General features: G+C 36.4%; 1 protein-coding gene across 5 annotated transcripts in view; it reads left to right on the top strand.

Annotated features, from left to right (window-relative positions):
- The window catches only part of PHTF2 (putative homeodomain transcription factor 2), a 119760-nt gene extending 96361 nt beyond the window's left edge, over positions 1 to 23399 (top strand). For all 5 annotated transcript variants that reach the window (XM_047694660.1, XM_047694661.1, XM_047694657.1 and 2 more), the window contains 8 exons: positions 6039 to 6167; positions 7775 to 8047; positions 8257 to 8388; positions 11911 to 11997; positions 15603 to 15758; positions 16653 to 16748; positions 20214 to 20339; positions 20973 to 23399. In XM_047694660.1, coding sequence (XP_047550616.1) covers positions 6039 to 6167; positions 7775 to 8047; positions 8257 to 8388; positions 11911 to 11997; positions 15603 to 15758; positions 16653 to 16748; positions 20214 to 20339; positions 20973 to 20993 — 1020 coding nt within the window. In that variant the 3' untranslated portion in view covers positions 20994 to 23399. The remainder of the gene's footprint in view (positions 1 to 6038; positions 6168 to 7774; positions 8048 to 8256; positions 8389 to 11910; positions 11998 to 15602; positions 15759 to 16652; positions 16749 to 20213; positions 20340 to 20972) is intronic.
- The last annotated feature ends 3096 nt before the right edge of the window (positions 23400 to 26495 follow it).

Genomic DNA, 26495 nt, shown 5'->3' on the forward strand with positions numbered 1-26495 from the left:
TCTCAGATTTAACCAAACACCCCATCTTCCCTCATAAATCTGTTTTTCTTGTAGCTCTCAAAATCTTATTGAATAACCTCTTCTTCCATCCACTCACCAGTCAGAAATCCATGGTCATTTAAAATTCTCACTCTTCCTCTTCTTTCTCTTATGTAACTTCTCATCAAATCCTAATAAAACCAACAACTAAGCTCTTAGAAAATTAAAGTAGGAGGGGAACTTACTTAACCTGCTAAAAGGTAGCTACCAAAGAACCTTCTAAAAACCTATCATATTTAATAATGAAATTTTAGGATTATTTCTATTAAATGCAGAAACATGTCAGAGATACCCAATATCTCTGCTTTTTCTCTCTCAGAATCCTACCAGTTATGTTTGTCTTTCTATCTGGTAGAACTTAGACTGATTTTTAAGTCTACATTAAAGAGCAAAATGTTGAGCATAACTAAAACAATTTTGGAAACAACAGGGAGACTTCCCTTACTGCATATAAAAATTTACTTTAAAAGTATAGTAATTAATAAAGGTAGTATGGTATAGTTGTATGCTATGGCCTGAATGCCCAGCCCCTCCCACCTGTCAGTTCACATGGTGAGACCTAATGCCCAAGGTGATGATATTTGGAGATGGGGTCTTGGTTGCGGGTGATTAGGTCTTAAGGGTGGAGTGCCCAGGAGTAGGTTTAGTGCCCTAGTAAAGAGACCTCAGAGAGCTCCTTTGCCCCTTTCACCATGTGAGGCTACAGCAAAAAGAGAGTAGTCTTTGAACCAGGAAATAGGATCTCATCATACACCAAATCTGCTGGCACTTTGAAGTTCCCAGCCTTCAGAACTGTGAGAAATAGACATCTGTTGTTTCTAAGCCATCCAGTCCATGGTATTTTGTTAATAGCAGTCCAAGCAGACCCAAGGCAGTATGTAAACAAATAGACCAATGGGACAGAATAGAAAATCCTGAAGTAGTACATGTCTACATGGGTTCCTCTAAAATATGACGTAAGTGACATTATGACCAGTGGGGAAAGGATGGACTCTTCAGTATATAGTTGTAGGTCAAATGATTACACAAAAATATATTCCAGATAGTTCCTAAATGTGAAGAAGCACATGTTAAATATTTACAAGAAAATATAGGAGAAAAATCTGTTACTCTTGGTAAGAAAAGAATATTGTATTTTATTTCATTTCATTTTATATTTTAGACAAGGTGAGTGGCAGGTGAGAGGGAGAGAGAGAAATAGAGTCCCAAGCAGGCTCCATGCCCAGCACAGATCCCAATATAAGGGCTTGATCTCTCAACCCTGAGATCATGACCTGAGCCAGAACCAAAAGTTGGTTGCTTAACCGACTGAGCCAGCCAGGCACCCAAAGAGAAGAATTTTTTAAAGAAGATACAAAAAACTCAAGCAAATATAAAAAATGAAGAGATTGATAAATTCGAATATCCTAAAATTTAAAAATCTGGGCTATAAATTAAGCCATAATCATTGTTAAAAGATAGGGAAATAGAATTGAGGGAATATTCTGGTCCCCACTCCCCGAGATGTGAGATATTTAAGTGTATGTGTACATAGAGGAAAACCAGGAGGGAAGGACTGAAGAGATACTGGAGAAGTTGTTGTTGAGTGAGGTTTCTTAAAGTGTTGGAGGGGAAGCATATCTAGGAAGTTTTGCCTTTGATAAGTAGGAGAACACATCTGCTGCTGAGATAGGAGGAGGAGGAGGAAGTGCACGGAGGGAAGTAGGATGCTTGAGGGTGCAGGAGGTCTTTTAACAATAAGTGAGATGATAGGATTGGGGGCTTGTAGATGGTGGTGAAGGCTTGAAGTTATCACTGGTGGGCAATGGAGAGTATGTGTGTGCATGTATTCAAGTCAGTGAACGCATTCCGTATTGCTGAGGGTCTAGCTGGAATCTGAAACCATGAATTTGTGGTTGCCAGTCCACACACTTGTGTGACGTTCTCTGGAATCTAGTTGTGGTAATAAGTAATAGCAAACATTTAAAAAGTATTCACTGTCTGGCAGGCACTGTGCATAGTAATCTTGATGCGTTATGTCACATAATTCTCACAACCTATGACAATGCGATGTATTTTGTATAGATTTATTTTGTAGATGAGAATCATTGAGGCTTGGAATTAAATAATGCACCCAAAGTCACACAGTGTAGGTGCTCAATAAATAGTTGCCATTCAAGGGACAGGAGAGGCCAAGAAATAATGGATATGGTGAGCATCTAGATGTGTTAGATTGAGAACGAAACGAAACCAAGAAAGGACTATAGATTGAAGGATGGGTGTGTTCAGAAGTATTTTAGAATTGAAGTTTTGAGACACCCAGTAAGAGGAGCTGTGGTTGAAGACTCAGTTCAGAAGTTGAGCCAGTTCAGTGTGTTGACAAGGTCTAGGCCGTGGCCATGGGAGTAGCTATAGGTCCCTGGATTTTAAGAAGTGAAGAAAACAGTGAGCAATCCATGGGAATAGGGTGTTGGATGAGTCATCTGGGTATTCACCTATGTCACTGAGCATAATAACTGGAATTGAAGTTTAGGAAAATGCCTGAGAGCTATTTTCCCAGTGATACCATAAAGAGGTGTAGAAGCAGGGACCAGGTGTTCTTTTGCTCATTGTTGAATCACACAGTGCTTGGTACACAGTAGGTGTTTAAACAAAGTTGGGTGAATGAATGAAAGGAAATACATTTTTTTAATGCATGCTATCAGAATAAATTGACCCTAAATCTCTCATACTACTCTGTTCCTTTTCTGATAAGATTTTTAATGCTCTAGTCTGCATATTAATTATAGTATCATAGGCTTACATTGCTTTTGCTTTTGGATTAAAGACTTGATTTTATACACATTATTCTCAGGCTTCTAAAAAATAACATCAATATTTTCAATTTTAATAACAGCCAGGTAATGGAAATTAGCTCCCTTTAATGAAAAGCTACCAGTTTTTTTCTTATTTGAGGTCTATATTAGGTTTGGAGGACCGTTTTCTGCCCACCATAAAGACTGAAAAACCCCTCCTTAGGAAGAAACAGTGAGCATTTGAATCCATGTGTTCTAGTTAGGATGTTACCAAATTTGTAGTTTTGTTTTGTTTGGCAATAGTAACTGAAACATTTCTACAGCAGATAATTTCTCTCCTCTAGTCATGGCTGAGTATATGATAAAGTATGAGGCCATATTCAAGTGAAATTTATTTTTCGATAGGCAAAGACAGATTTTAAGGGGTACAGCTCCCACAGGTAGAAACTCCATTAAAGCAGTTGTTGTGGTGAATCTACTTAAAACACACCACCGTTTAATGTTAAGGTTTTGAGGCAGTTCTGAATGAACACAAAGCAAAGCAGTTGAGCTTTTGAATGAGGATAAAGAACAATCATTGAAAGAGTTCCAAATTTTGGATTGAAAAACTTACTGAGAAGAATCTATGTGATAAAATTATAAAATGGAATTATTTTCTCTGATGTTTTCCTTGAGCCTTTTTGAAAAAAATGTTTCATACACTGTAGGCAGTACGTGTTTCAACAAGACTGCTGTTTCAGAATATATTTCACACACACAGATAAAGAGCTGGTTTTTTTGTTTTGTTTTGTTTTTCTTTTTCAATTAATTCTTTTTTAAAGGTACCAATTTCTGGTTGCTCTCTTTTCTCCTGCCTTCTGGCTTTCTACTAGAAGTAGGAAGATGGTATCAAATACTAGAGTAACTGCAAAAGCAGCTGGGCAAAATGAATACTTTTGGAAAGAGGGTGAAGAACTTATTGAATTCCTATTTCTCTCTCTAGATGGACCTTCTTGATATGCCTTGCTTCATGTAATTGGGAAGCCTTTAATTCACTGCTGACAAACTGAGAATTTAAAAAGATTAGAAGCCTGTAAATCAGTGGTTGAAAACTTGCCTCTCAGACTGTACACTCTGTACACTGTATACACTGAAAGACTATTCACTTTCTCCCACTTGGTCCTGGCTTTGTAGTTCCATTCCATTTCATAATTAACTAGATTTCCTTGGAAAGTTTGATACATATTTTGGTACAAATTACTTCTTTCCTAGCTAGAATATTGTGGAGTATTTGTGTAATTAAGTGGATAGGTAATAACTAGTATCTTATAGTTTTTAAGGCTCTCCAGTAGTGAAATATATGCTGTGATGGTTAATATATATTAAAATACTGTATCTTTGGAAAAAAGATAAAGTTTTAGAGGAAACTTCTTCATAGTCAAATGAACTACATGTAAAAGAGCTTTACCAATAATATGGCTACTCGCATTACATAAAGAAAATTAATGTATAAGTCAGAATGATAATTATTTTCCATATCTGTTTTCTTACATATTATTAAAGTTTTTTTTTTTATATCTTAAATCAAAATGAATCAATGCAGTTCTATTTTCCCTACAGGAAAATATTATATTCCTTAAGTTTTCAAAAACATATCTTTACCATATTTTAATCACATTTTTATTCTTCAGAGAATAAATGTAAGTAGATTCTTCTGTTCATTGTTAGAAGTTATTTTAATGAAATACATTGTATAAATTAGCAATACTGTAATGTAAATAGATTCATCCCATTTTGGGGGGGTCTATTTTTTTTTCTTTTTTTAAAGACTTTATTTATTTATTTGACAGAGAGATCACAAGTAGGCAGGCAGGCAGGCGGGGTGGGGGAGCAGGCTCCCTGCTGAGCAGAGAGCCCGATGCAGGTCTTGATCCCAGGCCCCTGAGATCATGACCTGAGCTGAAGGCAGAGGCTTAACCTACTGAGCCTCCCAGTTGCCCCCGGGGGTCTATTCTTTTAATGTTCACTTCTCTTATCAATATCTGATAATGTAAAGATTAGTGTATTAATTTTATTGCTATCTTTAATCTCCAGCTATCCTATTTTTGAAGTTTTATTAATTTTTTTAAAGGTTTTATTTTTAAGTTATCTCTGCACTCAAATGTGTGGCTCAAACCCACAACCCCCCGCCCCATCAAGAGTCACACGCTTCATCTACTGAGCCAGCCAGGAGCCATGCAGTTTTATTTTTTAAATTATAAAGCTAAAACAAACAAAACAACCCCCAAAGTTAAACATCTGATTCTTTTATTAAGGCTTTCAATTTTTCTTTTCTCTCTCTATTCTTGAAATGTTGAGAGATGTTTTATCCTTGGGAAGGTACTTCTAGTTCCATGCGTTTCTATTTGCAACATTTACTCTAAGGGGGAAAAAAAAGTTAAACTGATTCTTTGGGGAATTGCTAGATTAAAATATCAGAAAAGTAATTAAATCAAATACTGAGGCTGAGGTGTGAGGGAGAGTCTCTTGCAGGATGAGATTGTATCACCATTTAGTCTTTCAAAGAGGTTAAATTGTACCTGTCATGTGCTTTTGTACTGAATGACCTTAAGCTGGAGAGTCAGTAATATGAACAAACTGGTATCCATTTGTCTTGGAACATTAGTATATTAGTAGCTATGTGAACAGATTGACAACTGAGTGCTTTTGCTGACTCATTTTACAGGATTTTTGAACAGTAGCTTGCCTAATACCTGTTATAGGACGTTCTTAATTTACACATTTTTTATAACTGTAATTTCTTTTTTTTTTTTAAGATTTTATTTATTTATCTTACAGACAGAGATCACAAGCAGACAGAGAGGCAGGCAGAGAGAGAGAGGGAAGCAGGCTCCCTGCTGAGCAGAGAGCCCGATGTGGGACTCAATCCCAGGACCCTGAGATCATGACCTGAGCCGAAGGCAGCAGCTTAACCCACTGAGCCACCCAGGCACCCCTATAACTGTAATTTCTTATGCCCACTGCTCAATGTATATGCTAATCAATATTAAGATAGAATTTTAGTGTCACTGATATTGGGTGTGTGTAGATACACATATACCCATGTTCAGATATATATATGTTCTATTTATAAAATATATATGTATTCACCAGTTTGTTTTTTTTAGTGTCATTTATTTATGGATTCACTTATTTCTCTTTATTTTTTATTCATGGATTCACTTATTTCTGTTTGTTTTTTCGTAGAGTCATTTGCCCTGGCTCCATAGTTCCCACCCGGGATTAGAAAAAATCAGTGCTATCGTATGGGAAGGCAATGACTGTAAGAAAGCAGACATGTCTGTGCTTGAAATCAGCGGAATGATAATGAACAGAGTGAGTTTTTAAATTCTGTCCTTTTAGTTCAAGAATAAGACAGCGATTATTAATATATTAAATAATTACTAGGAGGTTGTATTTACAACTTACCTCAATTCTTCAACTTGAAAAAGACTGTTACTTGTATTTGGCGTTGTGATTTAAATGGTGAGTTATCACCAAACTACTGTTTGGTGCTGTTTTCATTCTTCTAACGAAGAGTAGATGGTACAATCTAAAATTTTCTTTTATGTTATTCTTTCTTTGCTTTTCATGGGTCAAACTGAGGAGCTGCTACATACACAAGTGTTGATGAAAGCTTATTTTCTCCTGTATCATTCCTCCTGCTTCATTTATTTATGAGTACACCAAAAGTTCAAATAGAATATTTGTCTTCATACTTGCTTGCTCACTTAAATAGATAGAAGTAATGCAGCTAGTGGTGTAAAAATCTTGAGTAGTTTGAGGAGGTAGAGTACAAAAACTATGGGTTTTAATTTGCATTTCTATTAAATTGTGTCTTTTATCAGATCATCACAGTTTTTAAATTTTACCTGATTCCTCTGGACAGCTAGTCATGATTTAACTTGCAATTCTAAATTTCTTATCTGTTGCGTGACAACTATGATGCATGCTTTCTGAATGACAGAAATTAAAGTAACTGCTCTAGAAATTGATCTCCTTCCTATTACTTTTGCAGAAGTCTCTGGAGATTTGGATCTAGTTGGTTTTCCATACCTTAACTGCCTGTGAACCAGCAGGTCATTTACAGAATGTTTAATATGATGATAAAAGTTAGCTGGTATTTAAGATCCCTCATAGACCTACCAGTCTTATATTTCCACTTAACTTTTCTATAATTCCCTTTTCCCCCCCTTTCTTAATCCCCCCCATACTCTTATCTTCTAAAAAGGTTTTAGAGTTTAAGGAGATATCCATTTGTATTTTGAGCTATTTGAAGAAAAACACAAATTGCAAATTTATCAAATAAGTAGAATCCTTGATTTTTCTTTTTATGAATTGAGCTTAAGTAGATGTGAGATCTTCTCATTCTTTTTAATATTAAAGTGTCTATGAATATTTCTAACTTTTGAAATAATGAGGTACATAGAATTTTTTTTCCAGATCTAGGTAAGACCAACATAGTTTATCCTTTTGCAACTATTTAATGAATTAGAAATCTGATAATGAGCTATTTTTTAAAAACGAAGACATAGGGACGCCTGGGTGGCTCAGTTGGTTGGACGACTGCCTTCGGCTCAGGTCATGATCCTGGAGTCCCGGGATCGAGTCCCGCATCGGGCTCCCGGCTCCACGGGGAGTCTGCTTCTCTCTGTGACCTTCTCCTCGCTCATGCTCTCTCTCACTGTCTCTCTCTCAAATAAATAAATAAAATCTTTTAAAAAAAAAAAAAAAAACGAAGACATAATGGCTTACAGTTTCCCAGTAGTATGCTCTCCAAACATTGAGTCAATTTAAATTTCATTATTTGTGTATTAAAACTCATATATTTTAACAAAATGTTTCATATGGCTGTAAAAAAAATAATGCTTGATAGGAGCTCATTTTATTGTAGATAAGATTTGTGCATCTTTTTTTTTCTTTTTTTCTCTCTTTCTATAAAGGTGAACAGCCATATACCAGGAATAGGATACCAGATTTTTGGAAATGCAATCTCTCTGATCCTGGGTTTAACTCCATTTGTTTTCCGACTCTCCCAAGCTACAGACTTGGAACAACTCACAGCACATTCTGCTTCAGAACTTTATGTGATTGCATTTGGTTCTAATGAAGATGTCATAGTTCTTTCTATGGTTATAATAAGTTTTGTGGTTCGTGTGTCTCTTGTGTGGATTTTCTTTTTTTTGCTCTGTGTAGCAGAAAGAACTTACAAACAGGTGGGTATAATACAGAATTCTTAATAGAGAATATTTTATCCTTTTCATATTTAAAGAATTCCTGAAGTATTTTAGTATTTCATTAAATCATTTTGACCTGCTAATTATTTTCCTGTTTTGTTTTTGTAGTACTTAAAACATATTTTGTCAATTTTTGTTTTTCTGTGGTAATCTACTTGAAAATTAATACATATCCTAATCTTTTTTAGCGATTACTTTTTGCAAAACTCTTTGGACACTTAACATCAGCAAGGAGGGCTCGAAAATCTGAGGTTCCTCATTTCCGTTTGAAGAAAGTACAGAATATAAAAATGTGGCTATCTCTCCGGTCCTATCTTAAGGTAGAATGATGGTGATAAAAGTTCTCTTAGCATGCTTACTCCCTATGAGAGTTTTAGTCTTTTTGTCAATACATGTATATCTAAATGTATAGTCACCTGTGTACTAACGTGGTGGTGCTATGTGGCCGAACTTAGTGTTCTTTTCATTCCATATGCAGAAACCCAAAATCGGTGTTTAACTGGTTCTTTCTTTTTTTTTTTTTTTAAAGATTTTATTTATTTATTTGACAGACAGAGATCACAAGTAGGCAGAGAGACAGGCAGGGAGAGAGGAGGAAGCAGGCTCGCTGCTGAGCAGAGAGCCCAACGCGGGGCTCGATTCCAGGATCCTGGGATCATGACCCGAGCCGAAGGCAGAGGCTTAACCCACTGAGCCACCCAGGCCCCCCTAACTAACTGGTTCTTTCTAATAAAATACCTGAGGTCTAAAAGGCTTAAATACATTTTAGGTAGATTATTCAAGATCAGATTATCCTAAATATATCTTTTTTAAAATTATTTCTTAATCGAAGCATAGTTAACACAATGTTACATTAGTATCAGGTGTACAACATAGTGATTCACCTTCTTTCTATGTTATGCTATTCCTACCACCAAGTGTGGCTACCATCTGTCATCATACAGCACTATTACAATACCATCAACTGGGGCGCCTGGGTGGCTCAGTGGGTTAAAGCCTCTGCCTTCAGCTGAGGTCATGATCCCAGGGTCCTGGGATCAAGCCCCACATCGGGCTCTCTGCTCAGCAGGGAGCCTGCTTCCTCCTCTCTCTCTGCCTGCCTTTCTCCTACTTGCGATCTCTGTCTGTCAAATAAATAAATAAAATCTTTTTAAAAAATTATTTAAAAATTTAAAAAAACAATACCATCAACTGTATTTCCTAATCTCTGCCATCTATTCCTGGGACTTACTCATTTCATAACTGGAAGCTGTATCTCCCACTCTCCTGTACCCATTTTGACCATCCTCTCACCCGTCTTCCCTCAATCAACCATGTTTGTTCATTGTATTTATAGGTCTGATTCTGCTTTTTGCTTGTTTATCCATATGTTTTGTTTGTTTAGGTGTGACATCTTTTTTTTGTAAATCTCACCAACTTCTACTCATTAAAAAGCTTAAAAGATTTTGTTTGTACCTAGAATGGTTATCAGAAACCAGCAGAGGGAGCCCACTGCTTAAAAAAAGAATTTTTAAAAACTAATCAATGAGTAGCCTCACTGAAGTGGCCTATTACTATTAGCTTGTAAAATATTTTATAAAATAAATATTAGCTTGTAAGTTAAGCCATTCTTTTCATGCTGTTCTTTTCCTTTAATCTTTTAAAATAACTTCCCTAATTATGGAAGTAAGATATAAAAATGCAGGAGGGAAATGGGAAACATCTAAATTAGGTTTTGGAAAGCACTTCTGAGAATTATTTCTTTGCTGCATTAAGACACAGTGATTTTCATTATTCATGGAGTAATCAGGTCTTAAAGTTGACCCAAAGACCAGAAACCCTCTGATATACCTAGATCTGTACTTTTTTTTGAAGTAACAATGAAAGAAGTAAACAACAAACAACTTTGCACTATTTGTCTAACCTTCTATTTAAAAAATTCGTTATTCTGTTCATTGATTAAACTTGTTAGTCTCCACTGGGAAATGCTAAAAATTGGCTTCCATTATTTTGCCCACTGTGGTTTTTCTGTTGTATGGAGGGATAAATACCATCTTTGTTAGGTAGCTTAGTAAGAAGCCACCTGGAATTCCTCATTATCAACCTTAAGGAGGTCTTGCATTCTTTTGTATATTGTTTTGCTTTATTCAGTAAGCATTTATTTATCGTTAACCATGTAATATCCACTACTCAGGACACGGAAGTCTCCGTAGCTTTAGGAGCTTATATTTCAGCGAGGGAAACACCTAGCCCTAGACCTAGGAATTATCCTTGGTAGTCACTTCCTCTCTTACATTTCCAACATCCAACTTACCACCATTTCCTACCTTTTCTACTTCCAAAATATACCTTGGGTCCATTTGATGAAGTTCTAGAATATAGGTGAGGTTCCGTGGGGTGAGGTCCGGAGCTGATGACCAAGAAAGAATTCTTGAGACATCTTTGGTGCAGAATGGTGGTATATTAAAGTACGGGGACAGAACCTGAGGGCAGGAAGAGCTGCTGCCCCGGGTTGTGAGGGGTAGCAGGTTATGTACCATGGGGGCGGGGGAAGTAGGGAAGAGGGAGGTTTCAGTAGAACTTTCATGTGCTAAAGAGAACCTACAAGATACCAGTTACCAGAGGCCTTGCCATTGCCAAGGTCATTCTGCCCTTTTTAGCAAGCTATTAAGATAGTTGGGAGATTCCTAAAGAATGTCATAATCTGTCCCACCCAGGAGTGGGGGTGGGGGTAGGTTGCTGGGTGTCAGCTTTTGCTTTGTCCTCAGCCAGCCTTCTGTTCCCTCATCACATTTGCTTCTTTGTTTTCAGATCTCACACCCCCACCTCCACCCCCCACCCCACCCCCACTGAAACTGTCTATCATCTGCTTTGGGCTGCTATAGTTGTCTGTTTCTTTGGCCTCCCTGAATTCAGGTTCCCTCCTTCCAGTACATTACTCAAGTCTGCCACCAGCGATCTTTTCGAAATGTAGACTTTGTCATATAATTCTTAAAAACTCCTTGGAGTTTCTCTGTGGCTCTTAAGCTGAAGAGCAAAATCTGATTAGGGCCTATAGTGCCCTTCATGACCTAGCTCTTGAGGATAGCCTCTCTCTTGTTTGATTTTGAAACATTTTCCTCTCTCCATTCCAGCCATATTAGACTGCTTCAGTTCTGTAATTGCAATATTATTTTTCCTGTTTCATGCTCTTGCACTTGCCCTTCCTTCTGCCAGGAACACTGCCATGTGCCATCGTGCCCTGGCACCTTATTTTGGCATAAATACCACTTTATTAGGGAGATCTTCCTAGGCTATCTTCCTAACTTGATTAAGAGTTAGGAGTGTGAGCTGGGAAAGATCTCCCTAAGGAAGTGATATTTACACCAAATTCCCTACCAGTTTTCTCAAGCATCCTTTGCCTTTACTTTAATAGCACTCATTACAATTGATCACATAGATCTGTGGTTATAAGCTTGATGTCTGGCTCTTGGCTAGTTCCTATGAAGGTAAGGACCAGGTCTGTTTTGTTCTCTGCTGTATTTCCAGTACCTGACACAGGGCCTCATTCTGAGCAGGTGCTTAAGAAACATTTGTTGAATAAATGATTAGTGTTTGACAAAATATTTGGAATGAAATGAAATGAAAAATGTGGAAATTATGCCAAGAAGTCCATGCTATGTGTTCACCGTCTTCACTGTATTGCAAATCCTCAGGAAATAACAACACTTGGTAATTAAAATTCATCTGACAAATTAGGTATATTTTCGACATTGTAAGTTACGATCAACCTGCAGGGATGGATCAACACTTTAATTGAAAGCATGGAATTAGCTCCTAATTAGTAAATATATTTAAAAGTGTTTTCCCTTTTTTTCCCCCAGCGTCGAGGTCCTCAGCGATCAGTTGATGTAATAGTTTCATCTGCTTTCTTGTTGACTATATCAGTTGTGTTTATCTGTTGTGCCCAGGTGAGTTGACTTGCAATGTGTAAAAATGAGATAATCACAGCTCTAATTATTTAGCTCCATAAGGCTTTCTAATAATAAACAACCGAAGTAATAATACTTATGAGCCTAGTTATACAGGTTTTAAAATTGACTTTTTTCCGTTCATCTTTTTTTTGGTAGAATGAATAAATGGGTCTATTCATCTCTGTGTCATGAACAGTGGCTGGCATATTCTCAGATGTCTGTTGATTGAATATATAGTAATTAGTTTTTATCCACCATTCACTTGGTTATCTTTATTTCCCAAAACAAACTTAAAAGTAACTAGAATTATGAGATTGTTTCAGACTGTTTTTCATGAATCTCTGCTTTATTCACATTTAGTATTCTTTCATTTTTTATCTGGATTGTCACTGTGCCTTGACTGCCTCAGGCTCTGAAAAAGAACTCTCATTGTCCAAGATTAGTCAGGAAGCACAGAAATATCTCAGGCTATTCTAGGTTATAAAATTAAACTTCCATTTCAAGTAATATGACATACTGGATTATCTGAAGGTTCTTACGCTTTAAAGCACTATATAATGCTGGGGGGGGGAACCTCAGCTTTTTAATATACATCTATAAACTTTTTAATATACATATTACATACATACCTGAGTTTATAAGACAGTAAGAGGCCAAACATGAAGATAAAATTTAAAAACAGAGTAATTAAGTATATGCGTTAATCCTGTGGCAGCCTTTGGATAAAGTGAGGTTCGTTGTCAATCTTAATATCTTAGAGACTTTATGCCCAGAGAGGACAGAAGATGAGGCCTCAGCCTGCATACCTCCTTATACATGATACCCCTTTAAAGGACTACAGTCTCAGTGAAAAGGTAGAATAAGAAAAACAGCATGCTCTCCAGCACAGGAGGACAATAAGAAAGTTCATCTGACTCTCTGCCTGGACTGACAAGAATCGGGGGGATAAGCTTCTCCTCTAAGAATATATAACCATAGGTCATCCCTTATTAAAGATTCAGGGTTTAAATTGCACATTACATGCAATTTAAAGGTTACACTATAACCTTGGTGTCAAGAAGTTAATATGAAAAGTGGTCCTAGTTCCTGGATACCCGGATACATGGCAGAAGCAAAACCAAGATTGTTCTTGGGGGGATGTGTCTTCAACTTAAGCCTCCTAGGATTTCCACAGATGAAGCCCCTTCAGGTTTCAGAACACTGAAGAGGCAGTCCATGTGAGTGAGTCAACAGATCGCCAAACACTGGGATTAGACCTCCAGCTACCTCAGATGATAGACTGATCAGATAGGAACTCTAAGATAAAGACATGGATAACACTATGGAAAAAAGACAGATTTGAAAAAGAACTGACAACACTTCAGAGAAATGAAAAATATAGTTAGTGACATTTAAAACACAGTAAACAAGAAATAGCAGATTTGAGGACAGTGAAAAATAGTGAATGGGAGATGGTAGAAGTTACCCAGAATATAGGACAGAGATAGAGAGATGGAAATATGAAAAGGACATTGAGACAGATGAAAGAGCCAATGAATATCTGGTAGGAATTCTAGATGGAGAGGAGAAGGAAAGCAATATTTGGAGAGAGAATGGCTAAGAGTTTTTCCATATTGATGAAAGACATTAATTTCAGATTTAGGAAGCACAGCAAGAACGAAAAGGAGCAAAAGTAAATCCACAATTAGACATATTGTGGAGAAACTGCAGAATACCAAAAACAAAGAAAAAAATTGTAAAAGCAACCAAGAGGAAAAGGCTGATTTCTGTACTCAAAATTCCTCATTGCATCTTCCATGTTTAATTTTCACGTTCCCGGAGTACATGCTGTAGTGGTTCTGACTCTTAGGAACATAAAACCTTTCTGAGCCTATCATCATAGACACATGGAACATAATAGCTTTGGAAGGTTTTGAATGTAGGATAGAAAAAGCTACTGCAGGCAAATACTAGCCAAAAGAAAGCTGGTGAGTTCACATTAGTATTAGCTGAAATAGACTATATTAAGTATAAGGGATAAAATGAACCTTGACAAAAATTAGAAGAAGAATTTATCAGGAAGATTTAATAATTCCCAGCTTGCATGCATGTAATCACATAACTTCAAATATATGTATAGACAGCCAAAATTAATAGCACTAAGATGAGAAATTATAGGAAAAAACCTCATTGGGAGGTCTAAACACATTTCTTTCAGTAAATGATAGATTAAACTGACAAGAAAATAAAATGAAGATATGTATATAAACAACAGTTAAAATTTTATTCTAAAATTAGAGAATACATATTCATTTCAGACACAAGGACAATTTATAAAACTTTCCCATGTACCTGGACAAAAGTAATTCTCAGCTCAGACCGTATAGGCCACTTGATCTAACTAATGCAGTTACAGTAGGAAACAATGACAGCAAGAAAACTCATACAGTTGGAAATTTTAAAACATACAAATAATAAGTATTTAAAAAGAAAAAGTACAGTATATTTAGCCATAAGCTACTGGCACAGTTAAGAAGCTTTTTTTTAAAGAATGCTAATATAAGTTAACTTTATATCATTAAGGTGGAAAGCTTTGGTGGACAATTTTGTACATACGCATAATTTATTAAAACTGACTCAAAACATAATTGAAAATCTGAGGAGAACTATAACTATAAAGCAGCAGTGATTCAGTTAAAAATTTGCCACCAACAAAAATCCTCTAGACCCATGTGGTTTCACAGTTGAATTTTGCTAATTATTCAAATAAACAGTTAATTCTATTTTTTTTAAAGATTTTATTTATGTTAGAGAGAGCACAAGCAGAGGGGAGGAACAGAGGGAGAAGCAGACTCCCCGCTGAGCAGGGAGCCTGATGTGGGACTGGATCCCATGACCCTGAGATCTTGACCTGAGCCAATGGCAGATGCTTAACGAGTGAGCCACCCAGGTGCCCCTAAACAGCTAATTCTAATTCTACACAAAACATCTAGAGAATAGAAAAAAAGGAATATTCCCCAACTAATTTTAGGTGACTAACAGAATCTTGGTACCAGTTGATTAGAGAGAGAGTACGAAAATGGAAAACTATGAATTTTCCTTGTTAACGTCAATGCAAAAGACTAGCAAGATGAAGCCAGCAACTTAATAAATATGCCATGACCAGTATAGTTTATCCCTGGAATGCAAAGACTTTCAACTTGGAAAATCCCTGAATCTGGTTTGAGCTCCTTTAGTTTATTTAAAGGAGGAGAAAACATCTGATCATCTCAACAGATGCAGAAAACAAATTGGTGAATTTCAGTGGACATTCATAATACTGGCAAGTACTGTTCTTAATCTGATAAAGTATATTTTTCAAATATTAGAGCAGACATTGTTCATATGATATTTATTACCTTATGGGTATTTACTTTAAATTAGGAATAAGACACCCTCTCCAGTCATGGGTTTTGATTATCTGTTTTATGTGTTTGAAATATTCCTTAATAAATGTGGAATGTTTTTAAAATGTACTACTACATTCATGATTCATTTGTATGAAACAAAATGTTACTTCCTTTTGAAAAGAAATTGTTTGAATCATATTGCTGCTTCCTGTTGCCTTTTTCATACACTTTTAGTTGCTCCATGTGCACGAGATCTTCCTTGATTGTCACTACAATTGGGAGCTAGTAATCTGGTGCATCTCGTTAACACTTTTTCTCCTAAGATTTGTTACCCTTGGATCAGAAACAAGTAAAAAATATAGCAATACCTCAATATTACTTACTGAACAGGTGAGAATGCATGTTTATTCTCTTATAAGTTAATGTCTATAATCTACGTATTAAACTACAAATTTTTTCATTTACTTCAAGTTTTTTAGGAACCTGTTAGATTGCATTTGTGTACAAAGCAAAACTTGAAGTTTGATAGAACACAAACCTCATCTTCAGTGCTCCTGACTTGATGCAGATTTCAAATCTAATCTGCTGTTTTTCTGTTGCACTTTTATTTGACAAGAGGGAAGTACTATTTATAGAAATGATGAATTTTAAACCATTAGTGGGATATATTTGCTTTGCAGTGTGGCACAGCCATATTTGAATAAGTATGAATTTTTATTCAATGGGAAGGGTAAAGCATAATAGTTTTGATGGTTAACTTTATTTTGTGTGAATTTGGTTAACAGTTTCCTTACCATTTCATAGGAATTATTCAAAGAAACTTACAGCCAATGAAAACTTTAGTATTTTTTTCAAGGATAGTTTGATTTTAAAAAATTGGTAACCCTGTTACAGGAGCTCAAACAGAAAGGGGAAAGGGAAAAACCAACCAACTGATTTCCTTTACTCCAGTTCTCAGTCATTCTTTAGGTTGCTTTGGCTCTGGGACTAAAGTGTTTCACCTGTTATTAAATAATGACATCTAGTTTGCCTTCTTATGTCAGCTTTCATTATACTTGAAAAGTTTAAAAAAGTCCTTGATTTCTTATTATAAAATACCATGTTTATTGTAGGGAATTTGGGCTATACAGTACAGTATGAAGGAGAATATTAATGTCTTCTGTTATCTCAATCACCAGAGAACTGCCGTTAATATTTCAGTAACTATCTTTCACTTGCTTTTAAAAATGAGTATCTGTTGTAATTTTAAGTATTTTTAACTACTTTTTCCTTTTTAATAAAAAGATAAACCTCTACTTGAAAATGGAGAAGAAACCTAATAAAAAAGAGGAACTGACACTAGTGAATAATGTTTTAAAGCTGGCTACTAAACTGCTAAAGGTAAAAATAAATTGAAAATGCATATAATGTTGAATATGCTGTTCTGGCACTATATCTGAGTCTTCTGTGCAGATCCTACCTTGTGTTTGGTTTTTATGATTGTCCAGATTGTTTCCAAATTATATTTGACCACATTTATGCCATGAGTCACAGTAATCCCAATCATTTCATTTTGAAATTTCAATAACTTTTTAAAAAATTAAGACTTTAGTAATGTCTGAAGTATTGTAGAGGTTGGCATCTTTGGAAATTTTGCCTCCTAGAACTTAAAATAGATTTCAAAAAGCAAGATTTTTTAAAAGATTTTATTTATTTATTTCACAGAGACAGTGAGAGAGGGAACGCAAAGGTGTAGTGGCAGAGGGAGAAGCAGGCCTTCCGCCAAGCAGGGAGCCTGATGCGGGGCTCGATCCCAGGACCCTGGGATCATGACCTGAGCCAAAGGCAGACGCCTAATGACTGAGCCACCCAGGTGCCCCTCAAAAAGGGAGAATTTAATGTTAACTTGGAAATTTTCTCATTTTGTATTTCTGAAAGCAGTCTTCTGCTTGGCCTGAGTTAGCTTAAAAAGTACAAATACATAATAATTATAATAAATATGTATTACCAGTAAACATTTGAATTTTTAGATCATTTCTTATAACCATCAAAAAGAATATAATTTCAAAATATCTGATTTCATAATAATAACTCCTTGGAAGTAATTTGATAAAATATTTTTAGCACTGCTTTGCAGTGTTGGTAATGCTTTTCTCTCTTAAAAGGAAAATGTCTTTTAAAATCTTAATTTTCATAGCAAATTGAATACAATTCTTAGAGATGTTTGTAAGTGTTCAGAGAATGGTACAAAATTAGTTGTGTCTCAATGTTACGATTATTTCTTCAGTCAGTTAAAAAGTCTTAATGGGCTCTACTGTCTCACAGCATACACTAGGCCTGAACAAGGTTCTGAAGAGGTGGGTGGGCTTGTCTGGTGTCTCTGTGGGCGGTGTCTTCAGAGTGTAGGCACTATGCCAGGCAGGATGAGACTTAGGAGCGGCTTCAGTCCCAGAGTAGAGAAATAGGAGATAACTAAAGTACAAAGCACAACAATATGATCCTTTTTGATCGCACACAGTTGTACACAGTCTTCTACTCAGAAACTAAGGACTTAATATCGATTGTTCCCTCTCTCTCCCACTTCACTGCCAAGAAATTCTGAGGCGCATTGATTCAACCTCTCAAATAGCTTCCAGTATATCCCCACTTCCCTGTCAGCTCTGCGCTGGGTCAGACCCTCCCTCATTGTCTCTCACTTGAGCTCTGATCCATTGAACCCTCAAGGCCTTCCTATTTCTAGTCTCCCGCCTCTCCAGCCTGTCCTCCACATTGCTTCCCCTCTGCCAGCTATCTTCCTCACCTGCACAGCGCATGCACTTCTCCCCTAGTTAAATTTGCTGGTGCCAGTCTGTCAGTCCAGTCTGGATCAAGAATGACCCTTACCTCAGTAGCCGGTTTTACAAATTTTTTTTTTTAAAGATTTTATTTATTTATTTGAAACAGAGAGAGAGAGAGAGAGATCACAAGTATGCAGAGAGGCAGGCATAGAGAGAGAGAGGAGAAAGCAGACTCCCCGCTGAGCAGAGAGCCCGATGCGGGCCTCGATCCCAGGACCCTGAGATCATGACCTGAGCCGAAGGCAGAGGCTTAACCCACTGAGCCACCCAGGCGCCCCGGTTTTACAAATTTGAAGTACTTCTTTCCATGCACTCGGGCTCTAAAATGTTAAGCAACCTGTAGCGATTCAAAGGAGCCATGTTCTCATGTGTCTTATGGAATGACTGTTATCTCTTCCCACGAAGTTTTAGAAACACCTTCCTCTAGGGCCTGTACCTCTTATATACCCCTCTTCAGCGGGAGACTCACAGTTGAATTGTTTATTTGCATGTCTGTTAGAGACTATAAGGTCCTTCAGCACAGGAACTGAATCCTAATTTCCCAGAGCCTAACACAGGGCCTGCCATATAACTTTAAATCTGAGAATCAATAGATCATTTCCTACAGGAGGCATCAAGGCTGAGTGTTCCTAGTCCAGACACTTTTCAAGTGGGCTCCAGAAAACATGGTTGTTTTTAACTGGGTTTAAAATTTAGCCTTCTATATGAATTCATTGTTGGACTACAGATCTGCTTAGGAAAGAACCATAATTCCAGTCTAAACTTTTCTGGGATTTTACAGTAATTACATTTTTTCAAGTTAATTGAATTATCCCTTCTACGAGTCACTGGTGGTTTTTGTCGTCAAGGTAATGTACTGATCTTTCATCAGGATATTTTCTTTTACAGTGTTTAATGTACACAATGCCAGTTTTTTTTTTTTTTTAATTACTCATGTTCATTATTTTTGTTAAATATGAGATTCAGGATCACATTTGTTTAAAAGAGCTTCCACATATGTATTTGTATATGTATTTTATTATAAGGCACACAAATAATTTTAAAAGGGAAGAAGGTGAAAGATTGAGATTCTGGGAATCTATAAGTATCAAAACTTTCCTTCCTATATGTAACTTTCCTTTATTACAAAACACTTTTCTAAAAACGTACTGTAGGTCCCAGCCATGAAACCATATTTTGTCAGTAGTTGACCAAGCTGTTTGGGAGAGCTCTTCCATGCAACAGTGCGTTTAATTTCCAGAATAAATGTTGAATTGCAGAAAGAAAGAAAAAAGTTTCGAGGTGAACTGCCTTCGAATTTTAACAAAAAATGGCACTTGAACAAAGGCCACATGTTAGATGTTAGAAACTCATGGGGCATCCTGTACTTTAGCCGTGGCCCAGAATAAGAAATGCTTTTTGACTGATCTCTTCCAATAAACTTGTAATAATAAAGCATATTAAATCTTTGAATCAGTCGGTTCTTATATTCAAAAAGTAATTGTTGGGGCACCTGGGTGGCTCACTGGATTAAAGCCTCTGCCTTCGGCTCAGGTCATGATCCCAGGGTCCTGGGATTGAACCCCTCATCGGGCTCTCTGCTCAGCAGGGAGTCTGCTTCCCTTCCTCTCTCTCTGCCTGCCTCTCTGCCTACTTGTGATCTCTGTCTGTCAAATAAATAAATAAAAATCTTTAAAAGAAAAAAAAGATACTGTTCTCTTCCATGTTCTCTTCTTATCTTAGAAAATGTTTTCAAACCTCTTGATAGCTACTAAAGCAGTACTTTACTAGTCATTCATTTGAGACAGAAATTAGAGTTATAAATTTAGGTTATGGAGTTCTTTTAATGAAAATCACTTCTAAAAGCAAAAAACCCACAAGGTGTACTTACTTTCAAGTTTAATCAAGTTTATCCTTTCTAAAAACACCCATAATTTGAAACTCTTTTTTGAAAAAGTGTTTTTTGAAAATTCTCTATTTTGCCCTGAATTTGTTTAACTGCTAATTCTTAATGAGTTTTCAAGCTCATGGATTTTTTTTCTCCTGCTAGGAATTGGACAGTCCCTTTAGATTATATGGGCTTACGATGAATCCACTGCTTTATAACATCACCCAGGTTGTCATCCTTTCAGCCGTCTCTGGTGTTATCAGTGACTTGCTTGGATTTAATTTAAAGGTAAGCCCTTCCTAGTACTTTTTTATTTCATAGTGCCCTGTTATATTTTGTGACATTTATTTTACCCTATCACTCTTTTGAGATCTCCTGTGTGCAGTGATGAAGTCGTTTTGATAATACTGTACAAAGAGAATGAATAATATTCTTGGTTTATAATGCTGATGGAACTCCTAATTTGGAATAGTGTTCCTACAAATAGAACTCTTTTATGGAATAAGTAAAGGGATTTATTTTTACTTATGTAATCTGAATCTAATTTAGGTGATAAAAAAGGAAAAGAAAAGCCCTATTTCTTTTTTTAGCCAAGAGTGATATTATCTGTTATATAGCCGTGCATACATCCTCCAACATACACACAGCTCCTAATGAATAAGGTGTAGATTATTCATATTAAACCAGAAGTATGTATATACTGCTACTTCCCAGTAAAAGAAAGCAGGGGAAATCTGATTTTCACTTTTTTATTTTAAGGTGAAATCTTCTTAAAAACACAGGGATAAAGGAGTTTAAAATAGTAGAGCCTGCCCTTGTTTATGAATGAAATTTAGATTAAAGCATTTTGTGATATAATTTGGTAAGTTGCAGTATTAAAACTGACGCTAATGGTTACTACTTCTATTATTTTTTCACTAGCTGTGGAAGATTAAATCATGACAATTCAGAGAAAAGAAGATGTAGCCTCTTTTCCAGAATAAGAGTACCAACTAAGCTGCCTGAAAGCAGTCACTGACTCTTTGCTTCAGGAGTCTCAGCTGGGAAATCGAAGTGTTTACATCAGACTGCCTTGTGCAATTCTTATATTTATTTTACTGTTCATTGTTTTTTTACATTTATTTTAGTCTTTATATTTTATTTTTAGCATTGATGTACTTAGTTGTTGTTGCAAGGGTGATAAAACTGATATCCAGATACTTGAGATCCTGGTAATTGTTCATAAATAATTGACAAAATAACAAATTGTGAGTCTAGAAGCCATTGCTAAGTACTGTTTGTCCATCGTATGCCGTGAACTTGCCTTACTTGAGGAAAACATCTTTAACATTGGAATATTGCATTGGATTCATCTAAACACAGAGAGTATGTTCTTTGGTAAATCAAGATCCAGTCAGGGTTTCTTTTGAATTATTTTGGAACAATGCCAGGATCTACACTGATTAAGCTGCAGTTATACACCCTTCAGTATTAATATATATGGTATTACATAACAGGTCAACAAGTGCTCTTTGATGATAAAACTCTTAATAGAGCAATAATTGTAAATGGTTACCATACTGTAAGATATTTTGATAAAAATTAACTAGTAATAATTGTATTTATTTGAAACACTGGGCTGTTTGCACAGCTCCAACTGTGCATGCTCAAAATGTGCACTTTTTAAAATTGTTACTTTTAAATGCGTATCTTTATATGGGATATGTTATAGTGTACTAGGGCATGATCTGGTATCCTTTTGAGTGAGGTATACACTCATCTCACAAGTGAAGTGCCTATTGATATTACTAAAATACATTATGTTTACTTAAGTAAAATAATTTTTCCCCATGGTACACTATAGTATATACACACTCAAATGAACAACTTAAGAATAAGGTTAAGAACCAGTAGAATATTCCTCTGATTGCTAGTTATAAAACTATATCCAGATTTTCAGAAAAGAGCTTCAGTTTGCAAATTCTATCCTCTAAACTTAACCTGGTGCATCCCCCTCACCCTCAATTTTATAAGGGCTATTTTAGATGCTTTTAACCTGGAAAGTTACCTACTCCCCCACCTCCACCCCCCACCACACACACACACACACATGCAATTTGCCAAGTGTCCAAATGAGAATTTATCATGTTGGCATGTTAGGTAAGTAGGGCAAATATGATGGTTATCTTACATTAGGCCTTGATTTTAAGTTGTTATATTTGTACAATCAAGAATATATTAGGAATTACCTGAAACATGAAATGTTTTTGCAGGTTTTTTTTTAAACTGGGTATCTAGTTTCTAAAACAATTTGAAACAGTATAGAATTTTCTTGGTGCAAGGTGTATCATGTTGAATATCCTCACATTTTTTACCATGTTTTAGGGAATTTAAAATAATTAATTGTAAATGATTTATTTGATTGGTGCAGTTTTAATCCCCAAGTCATAATCTTAAGATCAGGAATGTGTAGAGAACAGAGCCATGTCATAATATCACTTTGCTCTTACCATTCCTTTTGATCAGCCTCAATTCAGCCTCATTGTGCAGTGTATTTTCTTTGTGTAAAAAACAACAAAAGCAATTTGTTTTACTTTCCTATGTTCTCATATGTTTAATAATGACCAAAGTGCATTCTGAGTTTTTTCAAGGAATGTATTACTGGAGCTTTAAGAACATACTTATTTTCTCATGTGAAAATTAGGCTTTGTTTGATATGTTTCTTCTTCCTCTATTGTCTAATGTTGAGGTTGTTTTTAGGAATTATATTTTATAAACTTTTTCAGAATAAGGTACAAACCTATACAGAACTTAACATTTTGCACAGAATATATCAAATATATTTTGAGAAAAAAAAGTACAGCATGAGTTCTGTTAGGAATAAAAGATAAAACTATTGTATCTCACAAAAAAAAAACTTATTTCAGAATGGAAATATTTTTGAGAAAGGTAGCTAAGTATACTGATGTAGGAAAATGCTTGTTGTGGATTGAAGTTAATTTTAACTTAAGAGTTGGGAGTTGATTTGTTGAGTACAGTATACCTCTCAACAACCTATAAATAATATGAATTATGTCACTAATGTGGGCAGCAGTAGAATACCAAAAGGAAAAAAGTCATTTTAAGCAATTTCAAAACATTAATGGAACTGTTTTCAAAGCAGAAATATTGACATTTGCTGCCTTTAAGAATACCATGAATGTAAGAAATGGAAAGATTGTAACATATCACATAATATAGAAAAGGCAGTTCAAAGATAGAATTGTGGCAGATGTTGTGTGTTAACTGTTGTTTCTTTGCCACATGTGTTGTATTTGAAAGTTTGAACAGCAAGTTTAAAATAAAATATTCTATGCTGACAGTGTTAAACTGGAGGTGTTTCCTGTTTGTTTTTTTCATTTTTAATTCATATGCATTTCTATGGTAATTTTGTATTTGCTATAGCATGAACTTTAGTTATAACTCTTAGATTTCAAGAGAATGGAAATAAATTCTTTTAAACTCCCTGACATTTAAAATTTTGTTATGATTCTTAACATGAAAGAATAATAATACATATGCAGGTCTTTAATCACCAAAATGCTATGATATCATTAATTTTTTTTTTTTTACTTGTTTGTTTGTATTTAAATACAGAAAACTGGCTGTGGCCTGGGATTTTAAAACTCATTGTCAGAAGGATAGTGGTATTTTTAATCAGTTTTGCCACATGAGTTCAGCATGAGATATCATGGCCAAAAATAAGATGGGTAAGCATTCTAATATTTCTATTACCTAATTGGTACAAGTGTTAATAGGATTTTAATAAATCAGGGACTATTAATTCAAGTGTACTTTCAAACTTACCTTAAGCTTAGAATTGGCTCTTTTAATGAATCTCCTTTCAGACTGCAAAATGGAGCACATGACTAGCAACTCCTTGAATTGCTATATCACTTAGAACACTAATACTCCCACCTTTTTTCATTCACAAATGCTTATCAATAGCACTGGTTCCCTCTCAGAGCTCACCTCCTGGGGATGAGACTGTGGATCTAGGAGACAGTATATTTTCAAAAAAAGATATTCTCCAAATAATTTGGAAAATTGGTCTCACCTGTCAGTCCTCACCACCTTGAGAATTACTACCTTAAGATCAGGAATTCCATGAGATTTTAGCTATATTCCTAGCACATAAAATGGTGCCTAATATATAGAAGAATCTCAGTCTATTTACTAAATGAATGAATAAATGAATGACCTGAGTTAAATAGGACCTTAGACAACACCTAGTCCAAAGTTCTTATTTTACCATATAAAAACACAGACCACAGAAGAGGTTAAGAATCTTGCCCAGGGTTGCTCTAGTTAGGTAATGATAGAACCCACAATCTCTTTTATTCTCTTTGAAAGTATATTCTGTAGAGACAGGAGGATGGTGCAGTAGGAGGACCTTAGGCTCGCCTCATCCCGTGAATACAACTAGGTAATTATCAAATCATCCTAAGTACTCCAGAAATTGACCTGAAGATTGGCAGAACAAACTCCACAACTGAAGGTTGAGAAGAAGCCACACTGAAGAAGGTAGGAAGTATGGAGACATGGTTTAGGGGAGAAACAGATCCTGGCTGCTGTGGAGGGGAGGTAACAGTGGTTACACAGAAGGCAGAGAGAGAGAGAGAAGCTCACAGGGGAACGCAGAGAAACATTTCCCTGTAGCCATTAGTTTAGAAAGTGAGAGGGACTGAATTTTGTGAGTTCTTGCAACTAGTGAGGCTTAAAGTCTGGAGTTTTGTGGGGTTTTTTGTTTTGGGGTTTTTTATTTTATTTCTTTTAAGATCTTATTTATTTGACACACAGAGAGAGAATGCACAAGCAGAGGGAGCAGGAATGGGAGAAGCAGGCTCCCTGCTGATCAGGGAGCCCAATGTGGGGCTCAATACCAGGACCCTGGGATCATAACCTCAGTTGAAGGCAGACACTTAACCAGCTGAGCCACCCAGATGCCCCAAGCTTGGAGCTTTAAAGGTCAGCGGGCTTAGATGGAATATAGCCTGAAGAGAGCATGGTTCTGGAGACAAGGGAGGCAAACAACCAGTGGGTGGCCGGGGGGTGAGGTGGGGGGGGACAGGGACAGCATAGAAACAGTGATCTGGAGCATGCAGTGGGGAGACCGTTTGCTCTTCTCAGAACATATCCCAGAGCAGCAGTATTCATGGAGACACATTTTCGGGAACAAAGGAGCTGGCCAGTACCATTTTCCCTCCCCTGCCCCTCAGCATAAACATAGAGCTACCTGTGGAAAGCAGCACAGTGTAGACAGTGGCTGCCTAACTTCCTTGTGGTAAGGCCCCTCCCCCTACACTCTGGTGGAACTGCCCTTCTTAGTTACAGTTACCTCAGTCCCAGCATGGTGGGCCCCTCCCTAGAAGACTAGCACAAATTCATGTCCACCCTGCTTCTCCCAACCAATGAGTTCAGCAGGGCCTCAGTTTTGGTGGAGGTGGTAACAGATCTCATTTCACAAGCAGACCAGAGCACGCCTAGTTAAAACTCACCACGTTCTGGCCAAGGACCAAACACTGCCCACAGGCAAGGAGAGCCTCTGCAAATGACTGGCCTGAAGGATAGAACAGCCAGAACACCATAACAGAGCACATAGCACACACTGGGGACACTCCCTGAAGTGACAGGCCCTGGACATTACCATGATCTCTTCTTCATAACAATATTACTTTCAGAAGCAGGAGACAACTGGCTTTCGTAACACAAAGAAGCAGGTGGAGACTTAGACAAAATGAGAAGACAGAAGAATTTATCCCAAGTGAAAGAACAAGATAAGCCCATGGCCAGAGAGCTAAGTGAAAACAGATATAAGTAATATGTCTGATGAAGAATTTAAAGGAATGATCATAAGGGAAATCACTGGACTTGAGAAAAGAATGGAAGGCATCTGTGAGACCCTCACTACAGAGATAGAGTTAAAAAAGAATCAGAGATAAAGAGTGCAATAAATGAGATTAGAAACCTACCTAGTGCAATGAACAGTGGGTTGGAAGAAGCAGAGGAATGAATGACCTAGAAGAGAAAGGAATGGAAAGCAATGAAGCTGAATGAGAGAATGAATTATGCAGCACAAGAATAGAATTAGGGAATTCAATGAGTCCATCAAACATAATAACATTTGTATTATAGGAGTCCCAGAAGAAAAAGAGAGAAAAGGGGGCAGAAAATTTACCTGAAGAAATAATAGCTGAAAACTTCCCTAATCTGGGGAAGGAAAAAGACATCTAGATCCAGGAGGCACAGAGAATTCCCATCAAAATCAGCAAAAGCAGGCCCACACTGAGACAGACTATAATTAAATTTGCAAAATATAGTGATAAAAAAATCTTAAAAGCAGCAAGACAAAAGAATTCAGTCACTTACAGGGAAAACCCATAAAGATAGAAGGAGATTTTTTTAGCAGAAACTTTGCAAGCCAGA

Source organism: Lutra lutra, chromosome 11 (assembly GCF_902655055.1).
Source record: "Lutra lutra chromosome 11, mLutLut1.2, whole genome shotgun sequence".
Lineage (NCBI taxonomy): Eukaryota > Metazoa > Chordata > Mammalia > Carnivora > Mustelidae > Lutra > Lutra lutra.